The sequence below is a fragment of the Gigantopelta aegis genome, chromosome 10 (genome assembly GCF_016097555.1).
Source record: "Gigantopelta aegis isolate Gae_Host chromosome 10, Gae_host_genome, whole genome shotgun sequence".
NCBI classification, from domain to species: domain Eukaryota; kingdom Metazoa; phylum Mollusca; class Gastropoda; order Neomphalida; family Peltospiridae; genus Gigantopelta; species Gigantopelta aegis.
Genome location: NC_054708.1, coordinates 1156917 through 1173943, shown reverse-complemented (window position 1 = coordinate 1173943; position 17027 = coordinate 1156917). Strand labels below are relative to the sequence as shown.

Below are 17027 nucleotides of genomic sequence, written 5' to 3'. Positions count from 1 at the left end.
ATTGCATTTGTTCTTTTGCATTCTTTATTTCCTTCTTTTTTACTGACTTGAGAAAAAAAAAAACCCAAACACACGACTACGCGAAAATTACAAACCGCGAAATGGCTATAATTGACTGGTCGCGAAAATTTACTCCCGCGAATATTACCCGTTTTACAGTATCTGGTGGTAAATGAGATGTTAAGTATTAACCTGTAATTGCTGTATATCTGGTGGTAAATGAGATGTTAAGTATTAACCTGTATTTGCTGCAGCAAGTCCTTGCCTCTCTGTACCTCGGTCTCTAGCTGGGTTTCCAGTTTTCCTATCGAGTCATGTGCTGCCTTCAGCTCCTCAACCATTTGCCCATAATCCTGTAATAAAACAAGGTAATGTAAAAAATATTCACAAACTCCACTGAAACCAACCTCGGTGGCGTCGGGGTTAGGCCATCGGTCTACAGGCTGGTAGGTACTGGGTTCGGATCCCAGTCAAGGCATGGGATATTTAATCCAGATACCGACTCCAAACCCTGAGTGAGTGCTCCGCAAGGCTCAATGGGTAGGTGTAAACCACTTGCACCAACCAGTGATCCATAACTGGTTCAACAAAGGCTATGGTTTGTGCTATCCTGCCTGTGGGAAGTGCAAATAAAAGATCCCTTGCTGCTAATCGGAAAGAGTAGCCCATGTAGTGGCGACAGCGGGTTTCCTCTCAAACTCTGTGTGGTCCTTAACCATGTGTCTGACGCCATATAACCATAAAATAAAATGTGTTGAGTGCATCGTTAAATAAAACATTTCTTTCTTTCAAACTCCACTGACTGTACTAAACACAATGCAGAATGCCCTCATTTGTCATATGTGATATGTCAATTATAATAATAATAATCATCATCATAATAATAATAATCTTTATTTAACGAAGGCAACACACTCAGTAAAAATAGAACCTGGTCTCCCCAAATGTCCTTCTCTAAACATTTAATCTATTTATATAAACACAATGTATCATAGTTCAGACAAGGCATCAAACATAAGATACGAACTGGGGGCAGTTAGTCTCTCATAGTGTTCACTAAGTTGAACAAAATGACTCCAGTTATATTTGTGTTATTGACGAACTTTGCTACTCTGTTACATGACTAAGTTATTTTGTTTGAAAGAGACTACAGATGGTACACTAATAATTAATCTCACTTTATCCATGTCATCAGTCAAAACAATATATATATATATATATATTATTACCAGTATTTTTCGGTATCATCAATATCATATTAGGATTAAAAATTGTATTACAAAAACACGTTGTATTAAGCTTGAGATTATACGATAAAGAGATTATTACCATCGTGTGTTTCAGTATCGTCAATATCATATATTAGGAATAAAAATAATGTATTATGCTCGTCAAAGGATGGCATAATACAATTTTTATTCTTAATATATGATATTGACGATACCGAAAAACACTCTAGCAATAACCTCTATATATTAATTGAAATCAGAAGTGAGATAGTAAACCAATATGGTTTGTTTTGAAGGTTCGGAAAACATACAAACCTGCTGGTTTTGTCTCTCACTTTCCTCTCTCAGTCTCTTCAGCTCTGATTCATACTGGTTCGCCAGATTTTTCAGATCCTGGTTGTGTTTGCTTGTCAAACTTTCCATTGCAGTGCTACAAACAGACAAAAACAATTTACATTGGCTTCTGATAATGTTTGAATTAATTAACACTTCCTCTAAAATGAGCACCGTTTTACATACACATGTAACTTGTACTTATTTATCCATGTATACATGTTTTATAACAGATTACAAAACATATATGTATCCAAACATTCAACTTGCAGGTATTTATGAAAGAGATACCAAAATGTTATGCTGTACTAACCTGGAATATATAATCTGGAATATATAATTCTGTAACACACTTGCTTTATTCTATATCCAACATTTGAGTCAAATTGTGAAAAGTATTACATTTTGCTGCCATATTTCCTAAAAACCTGGAAAGTTTATTTTCCTGAGTATGTTGGTTTTTGACGAAACGTTAAATATTTTTATGTAATTTAAAATTTTAAGGTGGTTTCAGTGGAAACATATATTTTTACATGTACTTTTTTAAAAACCTGTAATGAAATACATCTATAAAATTCTACAAAAAAACTAGGTCAATCACCTGGCTTTCTGTACAAGAAAGTAGGTCACTCACCTGGCTTTCAGTACAAGAAAGTAGGTCACTCACCTGGCTTTCTGTTCAAGAAACTAGGTCACTCACCTGGCTTTCTGCACAAGAAAGTAAGTCACTCACCTGGCTTTCTGTACAAGAAAGGTCACTCACCTGGCTTCCTGTACAAGAAACTAGGTCACTCACCTGGCTTTCTGTTCAAGAAACTAGGTCACTCACCTGGCTTTCTGTATGAGCTCGTGTTTATCCAGCAGCTCCCTTTTCTGACTCTCCACCTCAACCTTGAGTTCAATGTTCTGTAAAACATGCAGATCAAACACCATGACACACATCACTCTACACACAATACATCTTTACTTAATTAATACAGACTACAATAACATGAAGGTTGTTTGAACATCAGGGATAGAAGCTAACACTCAGGCCTTCATTTCAGACCAGTTCAATATGCTCCAGTGTCACTATTATGCAGTCATACTCAAGTCTGTTTTCTTCACGGTCGGCCACAAGTGCTGCAATTCTGTGAGACACATGGTTCCAACCAGTAATGGTAGGATTACTGGGGGGCGGTTTTCATGGAAACTAGTAACGTTTTTAGGCTACTAGTATCCCAGGTCAGTGGAAATATTTCTTAATTTTCTACTTGTGCAAATAAAATGCAGTCCCTTCAAATGGAAGTGTGAATGTGTTTCAACACAAGATCAATATTGAAACTACACATATGAATATAATAACACCTCTAAATGAAGCATGGTCAATTACGGAACAGACAAACATGTCAAATGTAGGTCACAACATGTTTTTAAATCAAATCAATATTGAAACTACACATATGAATATAATAACACCTCTAAATGAAGCATGGTCAATTACGGAACAGACAAACATGTCAAATGTAGGTCACAACATGTTTTAAAATCAAATCAACATTAAAACAACCATCAAATGTACAACTCACTCGATGCACAGTTGGTCTGGGATCGATCCCCGTTAGTGGGCCCATTAGGCTATTTCTCGTTCACGCCAGTGCACCACGACTGCTATATCGAAGGCCGTGGTATGTACTATCCTGTCTGTGGGTTGGTGCATATAAAAGAACCCTTGCTGCTAATCAAAAAGAGTAGCTCATGAAGTGGCGACAGCGGGTTTCCTCTCTCTCTATCTGTGTGATCCTTAATCATATGTAAATAAAATGTGTTGAGTGAGTTGTTAAATAAAACATTTCTTTCTTTCTTTCTTTTTTTTCAAATGTACAACGTAAACTCGAACATGTAAAACAGTAAAAATAATCTCATTACGGTCTTAAAGACATCTTCCTCATTTCCAAACTTCTGCTGCATGCGTTCCTCCAGAAAATAGATCCGTAGTTTGAGGCTGAAATTCTCTTTCTTCAACTCCGCAATATGCTGCAAACATAGAGATCAATATTGATTGAAACATATTTTATTGCTTTTTAAAGAACAAATGGATTAAACATAAGTTACACAACTTACTAGGCCTTCTCAATATTCAATATCAATATCAGATAATCTGCTGAAAGCATGTTCTAATAAACTGACAGCATCTGCTGAAAGTGTGTCCTAATGAACTGACAGCATCTGCTGAAAGTGTGTCCTAATGAACTGACAGCATCTGCTGAAAGTGTGTCCTAATGAACTGACAACATCTGCTGAAAGTGTGTCCAAATGAACTGACAGCATCTGCTGAAAATGTGTCCTAATGAACTGACAGCATCTGCTGAAAGTGTGTCCTAATGAACTGACAGCATCTGCTGAAAGTGTGTCCAAATGAACTGACAGCATCTGCTGAAAGTGTGTCCAAATGAACTGACAGCATCTGCTGAAAGTGTGTCCAAATGAACTGACAGCATCTGCTGAAAGTGTGTCCTAATGAACTGACAGCATCTGCTGAAAGTGTGTCCTAATGAACTGACAGCATCTGCTGAAAGTGTGTCCTAATGAACTGACAGCATCTGCTGAAAGTGTGTCCAAATGAACTGACAACATCTGCTGAAAGTGTGTCCTAATGAACTGACAGCATCTGCTGAAAGTGTGTCCAAATGAACTGACAGCATCTGCTGAAAGTGTGTCCTAATGAACTGACAGCATCTGCTGAAAGTGTGTCCTAATGAACTGACAACATCTGCTGAAAGTGTGTCCTAATGAACTGACAGCATCTGCTGAAAGTGTGTCCTAATGAACTGACAACATCTGCTGAAAGTGTCCTAATGAACTGACAACATCTGCTGAAAGTGTGTCCTTAATGAATTAAGTAAGCTTTAATTTACATGCATGATGATAGATAAACGAATAAACTGCATCCCTCACAAATTACATTGTTTTCGTCTATTTAAATGAAAATGTCATTTTCCACATACCTGATCATATTCTTTCATTGTTCTGGCTCTAATTGGGCTCATTCTACCATTGCTCTTCGCTACCACTAGAACAAAGGAACACAAAGTAAACAGGTGTACACGTGTGTAAATCATTTGAAAACAGCATCAAAATTTAAATTAACCACACTATACAGGGCTTCTGGAATTTTTATAAAATCCACTAGCCATGGGATCAGTGATTAAAAACATTTACTAGCCACGATTAAAAATTCACTAGCCCTACTTTACTTTTCGTAATACAATTTTACTAAATAATAACAATAATCAGATATGTCACCTAAAGAGGGAGACAGAGCTTAAAAACTGGGGGGTTGGGGTGGGGGCAGGATATTCATATTTACAAAATAGACTTAACTGCAACATTTGACTCAAAACAATTCACTGGCTGTCGGGCGCGGCAATAGTATTTATTTACTAGCCCATAATCTAGAATCCCTGCTATACTTAAATATAATCAAGTCCAAACAAATGGATGAAAGATGAAAATGGTAAACAATGTAATATTTGATATGTCAGCCTACCAGTATATGGGCAATATCGAGAGGTTAAACGTTAAGAAAGTTTTAGTTACAGCACTGTTTAAAAGTTTTAGTTACAGCACTGTTTAAAGGTCCACAATCATGGCACATTATTAATACACAGTATATAAAAAAAATACATAAAGATTACATTATTAACCATAAAAAACAAAAATACCACCCCAATCATTAATAAAGCGACTTTTTGTAAAACGCTCGGGGAAAAAACCACAGATCCAGTCAATTTGACCCGCATCTGACCTGTGACGTAGCATCAGGTGAATTCCACTCATTCATTAGTAGGTTAGCATGGTGACAGCATGTAATGAGTCTTCGGAAAATAGCTCATTCTTATCGGACGTTTCATACTTGTCGCATTTGTCTATTTATTCTAATGCTACCTCGATTGGTGAGGAAGAAGGAGAAAATCCATTAGGGGTACTTCCAGAGACAAAAACAGAGCCCTAATGTTAATGCCAAGGTGTACATTGTTCATATTTGGCACAAAGATACACCTCAACACGATGCATTTATATATGTTAAAAAAATAAATGTAGGAAAAATATTTTTCAGAAAAAATACTAATTAATATTAACTGGATAGCATTTAAATGCTCGGTTCTATTGCAATTATTATTAAAAACAACAAATACACATCATTAAATATATTAAACAAGGCGCATTCATCATCAGTCTAATCATTACTTGGTTACAGACATCTACGATTGGTACCTATTTCGTTTACAAAATATGAAAATAGAAGATTTTATTGTTCGAAGTTAATCCTTTAACTGGTTAACTAAAGGCTTATTTGCAAAAGCAATACATGTCTACAGATTTCGCAGACACAGTCGGCTCACTACGAGATCAAGGAATCTAAGTGGTTATGTGTGTACTGCCAATATGCTACGGTATCTGTCATTATGTAATGTCGTTGTAAAGAGGTGTTTTCGGGCGTCGGATGCACGTTTATTCCTAATTTGCTCTGTCGGTGTCGGAAGGTATGAATTCCGTTGTAATGAACAGAATAACACTGATGTATGTTTGTTCTCAACAATTTGTGGTCGGATGGTGTAAATGTCGCAGTAACGACAGTCGTAAAACAATAAATGTAGGAAAAATATTTTTTAGAAAAAATCGCATTAACATTCGGTAGGCCTATCTGTTTTTGTCTTCGGGCGATGTTCAGGATATCGTTATGTACAGCCCAAACATGTTTATTTTATTGATACTTCATATATATTGTAAAAGATATTGTAGATACCAAACAATAGTGAATTACGTTTTTGATAAATGTAGACCTTTAAAAGTTTTACCTAGAGGCAAAATGCTTCCTGATGGTAAGTTTGAGCCTGCTTACTGAAATTTTAAACAAGTAACCTTGGTAACAAATAAACATAAAATTAAACCCTAAAATTATCCCTTCAACCAAAGCAATCGTTTTTATTCAGTGAAAAAAACAATGTCATCAGTAAAGACCCTGATTTATCACAGTTCATACCACAGGTAGTGATATTGTCATCAGTAAAGACCCTGATTTATTACAGTTCATACCACAGGTAATGATAATGTCATCAGTAAAGACCCTGATTTATCACAGTTCATACCACAGGTAGTGATATTGTCATCAGTAAAGACCCTGATTTATCACAGTTCATACCACAGGTAGTGATAATGTCATCAGTAAAGACCCTGATTTATCACAGTTCATACCACAGGTAGTGATATTGTCATCAGTAAAGACCCTGATTTATCACAGTTCATACCACAGGTAGTGATATTGTCATCAGTGCCTTTGTTAAGTTCAAATCCTGGCAATATCATTCAAACTGAAAACCAAATGCATCATATAGCTATAGTGTATAATCAGCAGATTAAAATAACTGCTATACTAATGAGAAGCCTATGTATAATGTGTAGGCTGTTTGAAGAGTTAAATACAGGCTGTAGCAGCCATCTCAATCTGTAATCAGTGCAAACAGCCAGAAAGCAAAATACACCCAACTGACTAACAGCAAGTTGATGTGAACATGAACGACTACTACTTACTTGGTACCGATCCATCAGCATATTCAAAATGGTTGCCAGTAATGTCAGGAAGGAAATCTGGATTGGAACTAAAAACAAAGAAAAACACACTGAATATTGCTTAAACAAGAATACATGTACATCTATAGTATTATCAAAGATCTTAGATGCTGTTAGCTGAGCAGTGTGTTTGAGAAAATTAATATATCAATGACAAGAATGTTAGAAATTTATTATTTATTTATTATTATTATTAATGTCAAATACCCACCATATTTTTTCAACTGATGTATAATTTATAAGGTTTTGGCATTAAATATATTTTAGTATAGAAATTATCAAAATCAAGATACTGCAAAAAAGATTAATTTTATAAAGATTAATTTTACCGTAATAGTAAAATAATACTGTCATACACGAAATTCAAAATGTAGCTGAACATGCTGCACAGGTAACATTATAGGACTCATATCTTACAGGCCCAAATAACAGTTTATAATGAACGACTATTAACAAAATATTTAGAAGAAATCATTCAGATTCCGACAGAACACTAGAAACACTAAGTTAGGCTGGAACTACAGCCACTTTGTTAACAACTTGCATGAATTATACACGTTAACAATAGAACCTGCACACACAGGTTAATTAATACAACAAACAGTATCACACACAATGTCTTCATTAGTGGGCATCAACTGTTGGCTCTATTACTGGGATAACACTTCCGTATATTTTTCATACTTACAATTATACACCTCTGTGAAATCAGCAGAGAGAGATGCCTGCTGTATACTTCTCAGTCTCCTCTTTTGAAGATACCCACATATGTAGGAATAATACTTAGTACATATGTAAAAGTGCTTTTAGTTTTGGGGATCATTTTAAAAACAAAATATTACATGCAACTGTACACAAAGTACTTCTAATGAAAACATGAGGCCCATATGGACACAACATTTATTTTTCATGTCAGAATGATTTTGTTTTTCCATGGGTGAAGGAAATGTACTTGGAAATGGTCTAGTACTTGTGAATAAATTAGTTTAAATGCATTTCTCTATACAACTCTAGGAAACTTCACCCTTCCCCAAACACAAACAGGGGCCCTCCAACATTAATGAAATTCACATAGGGGGGACCTGACATTAATAAATGAAACGTATTCAGTCATAGCATTTCTGGAAGTAAAGAAGAGTTTTATAAACTGGCTTAATATTTCCCTTTTGTGCCCTGTACTTACACCAGTTTGGGTGGGTGGGGGTGCAGAATTACTAAATTCACGAAATTAGTTTTTCCATGTGCCAAGAAAGCTTCAAACATAATTTGGTTTGAATTGGGTCTAGTTTTAGTGGAAGATTAATTTGCATTAATTTTCTCCTTTTAGCAAACATACCAAATTCATTAAAAAATAAAATTCATGTGTCAAGGGAGTTTCCCCCAAAATGTGGTCGGAAATTGGTCAAGTAGTTTTGAAGAAGAAAGTGAAGAAATAACACTTTAAATGCATTTCTCTGTAATAACTATAGTAAACTTCCACCCATCCTGAGGGACAAATGGGGGACCCAACATTAATGACATAATTAACTAAACCATCTATTGACCTTTAAATATATCTATGCAGCATTTCTGGAAGTAAAGAATTTTTTTTTTAATTTACTTAATTTTTCCGTTTTGGGTTCCGCTCCTCAGACCCTCCATATGTGTGTGTTCGCACATGTATGTGTTTGTGTATCTGCATGTGCGTGTGTGCGTGTCAGAATGACCAATTTCACAAATATGTTTCTCCGTGTGCCAAGGAAGCTTTCCACAAAATGTGGTTGGAATTGGTCAGATAGTTTTGGAGAAATAGTAAAAAATGTGAAAAGTTTACACATGACAATGACAGCAGATGAAAACAAATTGCAACATGACCTAAAAACTAAGATACGATAATTTACCGATAATGTAATGAGATTATCTAGCTTGTGTCAGTGTGGATGACATTATCTAGACACGCTATGATGATCAGTCACACACAAATGGCACTGTTCAATACTGACTGACACGTCGTGACCCCAGTGGTATAAGACTGTTACAATGATTCAACCTGGAGATCAGATACAGTCAGTTATCACAGGTAAATGAGACAAGACTTCAACACGCTGTCCACCTGAATACACCACTGATAACAAAACAGATAATCTATCACAAATGCCATTAATAATACCAAATCTGATAGCTACTTTGCATTTCCTGAACAATGTGTAACTACTGGGTACGGTATATGTTTGCTTTAAATCCCAATACCCCCCAGTCAGGCAGAGTAGAAACAAGAAATACAAACTAAAACGCCTGCACGGTACACACAAATGGAATCAAGTTCCTACACTAAGTCTTTATCTTGTTGGTTATCTAGGTAAATGTAGTACTTATTCTCTAGTTCATATACTTGTTCATATACTAAGTCTTTATCTTGTAGGTTATCTAGGTATGCGAAGTACTTATTCTCTAGTTCATACACTAAGTCTTTATCTTGTAGGTTATCTAGCGAAGTACTTATTCTCTAGTTCATACACTAAGTCTTTATCTTGTAGGTTATCTAGGTATATGTAGTGCTTATTCTCTAGTTCATACACTAAGTCTTTATCTTGTAGGTTATCTAGGTATGCGAAGTACTTATTCTCTAGTTCATACACGAATTCTTTATCTTGTAGGTTATCTAGGTATATGTAGTGCTTATTCTCTAGTTCATACACTAAGTCTTTATCTTGTAGGTTATCTAGGTATGTGAAGTACTTATTCTCTAGTTCATACACTAATTCTTTATCTTGTATGTTATCTAGGTATGTATAGTACTTATTCTCTAGTCGATTCACCAAGTCTTTATCTTGTAGGTTATTTAGGTATTTGTAGTACTTATTCTCTAGTTCATTGACTGTCTTTATCTTGTAGGTTATCTAGATATATGTAGTACTTATTCTCTAGTTCATACACTAATTCTTTATCTTGTAGGTTATCTAGGTATATGTAGTACTTATTCTCTAGTTCATGCACTAAGTCTTTATTTTATAGGTTATCTAGGTATATGTAGTACTTATTCTCTAGTTTATGCACTAAGTCTTTATCTTGTAGGTTATCTAGGTATATGTAGTACTTATTCTCTAGTTTATTCACTAAGTCTTTATTTTATAGGTTATCTAGGTATATGTAGTACTTATTCTCTAGTTCATGCACTAAGTCTTTATTTTATAGGTTATCTAGGTATATGTAGTACTTATTCTCTAGTTTATGCACTAAGTCTTTATCTTGTAGGTTATCTATGTATGCGAAGTACTTATTCTCTAGTTCATTCACCAAGTTTTTATCTTGTAGGTTATCTAGGTATGTATAGTACTTATTCTCTAGTTCATTCACCAAGTCTTTATCTTGTAGGTTATCTAGGTATATGTAGTACTTATTCTCTAGTGTATATTACTTATTCTCTAGTTCATACACTAATTCTTTATCTTGTAGTTTATCTAGGTATGTATAGTACTTATTCTCTAGTTCATTCACCAAGTCTTTATCTTGTAGGTTATTTAGGTATTTGTAGTACTTATTCTCTAGTTCAATGACTAAGTCTTTATCTTGTAGATTATCTAGGTATATGTAGTACTTATTATCTAATTCATTCACCAAGTCTTTCTTATCTAGGTATGTATAGTACTTATTCTCAAGTTCATTCACTAAGTCTTTATCTTGTAGGTTATCTAGGTACGTATAGTACTTATTCTCTAGTTCATTCACCAAGTCTTTCTCTTGTAGGTTATCTAGGTAAGTGTGGTACTTATTCTCTACACTAGTTGACATTTTAGTTCCAAATGGGAAAAACATAAAACAATAACTTTTTGTTTAATTTCCCCATAAAAGGAATACATATTTTTAAAAATGCAGGAGTTTATACACAATCATGTATACACTTAGTGAGTGAAAGCAAATTCAGCAAGCAATTGATGTGTAAAAAAGCAATCACCATCCCTAACTCTACTGAGTTCCAGTGTTTGCCTGTGTTATGCACTTTAACAGGAACAACCAGGAAATATCACTGTAAAACTGAGCAAGCAAGTACTTTGTTATATATGTTGTTCATAAAAACCTACTAACAATAATTGGACAAAAAAACAAAACATTTGTTTTGAAGGAAAAATACAAGCAAACAAAATAGCCAAGGAACTATTTTATTTGTTGACTGCACCCTCCTGGTGGCTGGAGGTGGGGCCTGATGATCATAAACTATTTGCTGTATTTTATCAGTAGCATTATCCAAATATTATTATTATTTTATTTATTCTATTTTTGTTGAGACATGTTGTAATTTTTACTTTTAATACATCAGCAAACCTTTAACAACAAACAGTTATCTACTAAGACATCTCCACTTTCCTCCAAATCCATAACAAGCATTCTGAGATGGAACATTTTGTTCAGTATCGTGTCGCAATTCACTATGCAGGTTTCAGAGATTGCTACACAATTCTAAAACATTAAACAGTAGTTGCTAATCATTTTCCAATTGACTAGAAATATCGCTAATCAAGATTTTTAACAACAAAATGTTCCATGTCTAAGAGTACTGCTAAAGCCATTCATGCTCCAACCAGACACAACAAATATTCTTATCTCCCAAGTTCAAGGGTCATAACTGTGTCAAAAATGGACCAATCCCTAAGAAAGAAAGAAATGTTTGTATTTAACGACACACTCAACACATTTTATTTACGGTTATATGGCATCAAACATATGGTTAAGGACCACACAGATTTTGAGAGGAAACCTGCTGTTGCCACTACATGGGCTACTCTTTCCGATTAGCAGCAAGGGATCTTTTATTTGCGCTTCCCACAGGCAGGATAGCACAAACCATGGCCTTTGTTGAACCAGTTATTGATCATTGGTCGGTGCAAGTGGTTTACACCTACCGATTGAGCCTTGCGGAGCACTCACTCAGGGTTTGGAGTCGGTATCTGGATTAAAAATCCCATGCCTTGACTGGGATCCAAACCCAGTACCTACCAGCCTGTAGACCGATGGCCTAACCACGATGCCACCGAGGCCAGTAATCCCCAAGAAAGTCAAACTTGATCTGTAACTCTATATGATAAAACTCAATATCTTGAAGCACTGCGAAAAAAAGTTTGGAAAACTATATGTGAGACAGATGGATGGACAGATTGACAGAAGAACAGACACTAAACCTATAGTTTGACTGCTCCGATTGGGGACTAATAAACCAGTTTCTGTGATCTGCCATTGACCCAACTATTAAAACCAGCTTTCACATGGAGAAGATTTCAAAAATAAAAGAATAAAATAATGTTGGGTTTTGTTAAATTGAGAAAGTAAAACACTGGTGATGACACAGCATGTACCCTAAGATGAAGACGTCTATTTTTAGAAATCAATCTTCCCGGAGATATCATGTCATAGTGTATTTCCTGAGTTATCAATTTGAACGGCTGCAGCCTCCTCTATCACAGCCAGCTGCACATTTAAAGTTTTCCGATCACACACGCAGTCAAGTAAATGAATCATCCTGGCTGAATTATGGAATCAACAAACATGGTCACAAGAATATTTCATCGAAACAAGCACAAAAATTAAATCCAGCATTTACAATTTAAAAATGAATGTACATATAAATTTACCTCAACAAAATGTGTGTATTAAACTGTTGGAACTAAAATGTTTTACACACATTTAAAAATAGTGCCATTAATAAATATTTACAAATGAATTCATACATATTGCAGTTATTTCTTCACCACTTTATTTTGTTCATCTGCTTACTAAGACCTATACTCCTGTATGTGTACTAACTACTAACACTGTAACAGGTATATTGAGGTAAGACTTGCAGTTTCATTAGTAAATGTTTAAGTTGCATACATATATATAAAAAAATTAAAATCTAAAAATACAATGTATGCTTACGACAAAGATATTGCTGGGGATGTGCTGGTTGACAAGACAAAGACAACTCCAGCAATACTGATTGTTATTAAATTTGAACCGATGTATAAAAGATATATTCATGTCAGAGTTACCTGCAGTAACTGCACACAGCAGACATATTGTAAAGCCCCAAGGCGATAGTCAACAAACTGTTTGAGATAATTCTCAAGTTAAGCCAGGTAATGACAGTGATTATGTACTGCTTACAGCAGGAATGTACCCACTAAACACAGGCTAACCGACTAACAGAATCATTACACATTCCACTTTACAGGAAAGTTAAAAACCTCAATGTACCCACTAAACATAGGCCGACTTCAACCTTCATGTACAGAGAATCATTGCACATTTCAGTTTACAGTTAAAAACCTCAATGTACAATTAAATACAAGCTGACTTCAACCTTCATGTACAGAGAATCATTGCACATTCCAGTTTACAGTTAAAAACCTCAATGTACCCACTAAACACAGGCTGACTTCAACCTTCATGTACAGAGAATCATTGCACATTCCAGTTTACAGTTAAAAACCTCAATGTACCCACTAAACAGAAAGTTAAACATCTCAATGTCCATCATCAATACAAAATAATTCAAATGTTTTGTTAAAATCTTCAAGAAAAGAAAATGGTAACATTTCAATTATGACACCTCAGCACATTTTAAACTAAGGCTATTCCTGATCGAGAGAGACATGATGAAACAGACAGACAGACAGATAATCAGAGATGAAACCTGCTCCCTGGGACATAGCCTACAAATACAGCAAGTTATCTTTTATATGCATTTATCTGGACAGGACAGTACCTAAATCAGGTTTTGTATTACTTGTGGGGCACTGGTTGGGTTAGGAATATTTTATTTGGCAAGACCACTAGGAGCACACTGAAAGCACTGCTCAGGTACTAAGATTTACATACACTTGTATTTTGTCAATGGATCAACTAGCAGTCTTCAAACGTATTCCTGAGTGCCGTATCTACCACAACACTGCCTCTATATGTGAGCAGGGCCGTTATCTACCACAACACTGCCTCTATATGTGAGCAGGGCCGCTTCTACCACAATACTGCCTCTATCTGTGAGCAGGGCCGTTATCAACCACAACACTGCCTCTATCTGTGAGCAGGGCCGTATCAACCACAACACTGCTTCTATCTGTGAGCAGGGCCGTTATCAACCACAACACTGCCTCTATCTGTGAGCAGGACCGTATCTACCACAACACTGCCTCTATCTGTGAGCAGGGCCGTATCTACCACAACACTGCCTCTATCTGTGAGCAGGGGAAACACAAAAACAAGAGTAGTGGGTTCTTCTAATTATCTTAGTTTGTTCACTTGCCGTGACTATCGTTATTTATCAGTGTGTGTGCCAGCCTGAGAAGTGACCCAGATTGACTCCTGTGTAAGATAGTGGAGATGTTTTACAAACTCTATCAACACTTGATCCTCATCACCAGATTGGCCCTGATCTTCTACACATGCAGAGTAATCACTTAGCAGCTGGCAGAGCCACAAGACAGGCCACAAGACACGGTGTCCTGTAGTGAGGTGCTACAATTTTCTTTCTTTGTGTGTACAGTTTCTCCGTCACAAGACAATGTGTTCTGCAGCAATGTGCAAGCAACCATAGAACCTTCATCAGTGAGGTTTCTTTCTTGTGTGTACAGATATTGCGTACAGAACACTGGGTGCTTTTACCAATCAAACCTGTCCATGTGGTCACCTGCACTAAGCAAGTCACTAGATAAGACTAAATCTGTAAAACTATGTATTTCTCAGTTTGTTCGGTTTCACATGTAAGCTGGTGTGATTCAGTGCGCTTTCAAGTACGCCCACGCCATGTAAACAGGTAGCTACAGTAGATACTATTATATTTATTTTAACTTGTTTTAAAAGCAAAGCAAAAGTGAAATTAATAAGTGTATTAACTAGTTGTAAAATAAATGACATCCAATGGATCAGGAGTGCATCTGTAACATTTGGTAAACATTTTACATACTATAGGCATTGCTATATGTGACGGTACATGCTCTTAATTTCTTTTCGCCTGTGGCGATATTAATTGTGTTAGAGGGCTGTGTGCAGTTCATTGCACTTAGCCTGGTGGGCAACTTGTTACGTAATACTTCTGCGTGACAGTCCTCGATCGGTACGCCTAATACACACCCAGAGCAGGTGTGGGAGCCATGTGGCCAGTAGTTACGTAATACCTCTGCGAGTGCGGTTTTTACAACCGTCATTTGGCGACGATGGCGTCAGTACGTCTGGCGATCAAAGAGAAAAATGCGTCTCTGGGAGAGGTGGAATATCAGATGATAGGGGGAGGACCGCCTTGTACCCACAGGCGAATTTCTGATTTTATAATAAATAGCTAGTTTTTTTAGAGATATCGGGGAGAACCAAAAAGGAAGGTATCCCGGGGGAACGTGTCCGTTTGGACTTTGGTAAATATTTTATTTCTGCTCTGTTGTATAACCTTGATGTGATTGATGTGACTTTTACATATTTTAATACTGTATTATACCAATATTCTTTAGACAGTGTCTTCGGTCATCTGACGAAGTAAATCGTAGACTTTTTGTTCTAACATTATACGAGTATTTGGTAATATAAAGCTTAGCCAGTCATCCTAGAAGACCTAGGTAAACTGTAGGTTATTGTCTTTATTGTGATAGGTAATTCTGTTTTACAAGGTTACTGAATGAGTAGTTAAGGGTTAATTAAAAATTAACCAGTTACGAATAGTGTTGTAATTCCTTTATTAATTAAGTTCTCCTGGCAGCGTTTCTCAATTATCACACGTTACTGAACGAGTAGTAAGGGTTAAATAAAAATTAACCAGTTAGGAATAGAGTGGTAATTCCTTTATTAATTAACTTCTCCTAGAAGCGTTTCTCAATTATCACACGTGTGGGTGTTGTGTCACGGTGAAGTGATTCGCATATTGTGTAAACTAGACACCTAGAGATTAACTAATTAAGTGATCAGTTCTGGGTTGTTATTATTGTTGTTATTAATTAACTACTACGGCTGTACGTTTGTCAGCGTAGGTTAATACAGATTCCAAAGTGTATTGTGTTTTTGTTGTGTTTTCTAGTGAACTAAACGTGCTATAATAATATATACTTTATATAAGATCGTATCTCTGATCATACCTAGAGACGAGCCAAAGCAGTTTTGAACTGCCTGTTACAGAGAGATCTAATAGATATACAGTTAGGAGAGATATTTTGATAATTGTGTTTTATTCAGTTACGGGTATTATAGAATCCCTGTGACACTATATATATATATATACATATATATATAAACAGTGCGACTAAGGTCGACAACAATAACTTTTTGGACCCTTGTTTTGGCTTCGTACACAATAAATAAAACATATCCAACGGTAATATTTTGATATGATATATTTGACAAATGGTACTTTTTATTTTTTATCTTTTAAAACTTGTCAGAATTATGAAAAAAAAATTAAATGTCAACCTGTAAACGTTATCTACTTGTTATAGAAATTTGACGGGTCAACCAGTTTTTATTTTAATGTGGCGAAGCAATGTAATAATATTGCAAATTCTGAATTTGAATGACATCAGTATTCCAATGACGTCACTTTGCATCTCCTTACAATAACCATAAACTGGGTACATGACATTTCTGTTTTAAGAATGCTGGAAAAATTTCATTGAAAATTACTATTGAAAATATTTTGTTTGAACATTACTAATGCACTTGAATGTGTTTGAAGAAAATCTTGTGATTAATTTTTTTTTACCTTTTACGAAATATGGATTTCAAGTGAAATTATGGTAAGATATGCTATATTTATTAAGTACAAAGCCAAAACAAGGGTGTGAAAAGTGACTATCGTCGACCTTAGTAACAACATTTTCAACAATTAGTTATACTGTGACATATTTTAGCAACAGTATC

General features: G+C 35.5%; 1 protein-coding gene across 1 annotated transcript in view; it reads right to left on the bottom strand.

Moving 5' to 3' along the window:
* LOC121382821 (CDK5 regulatory subunit-associated protein 2-like) overlaps nt 1–17027 on the bottom strand; it is a 56439-nt gene that overhangs the window by 23910 nt on the left and 15502 nt on the right. Inside the window, exons 2-7 of the mRNA XM_041512443.1 lie at nt 7137–7204; nt 4550–4614; nt 3471–3578; nt 2392–2468; nt 1545–1659; nt 240–353 (exon numbers count right to left, since the gene is read on the bottom strand). Of these exons, the coding sequence (XP_041368377.1) occupies nt 240–353; nt 1545–1659; nt 2392–2468; nt 3471–3578; nt 4550–4614; nt 7137–7204 (547 nt within the window). The remainder of the gene's footprint in view (nt 1–239; nt 354–1544; nt 1660–2391; nt 2469–3470; nt 3579–4549; nt 4615–7136; nt 7205–17027) is intronic.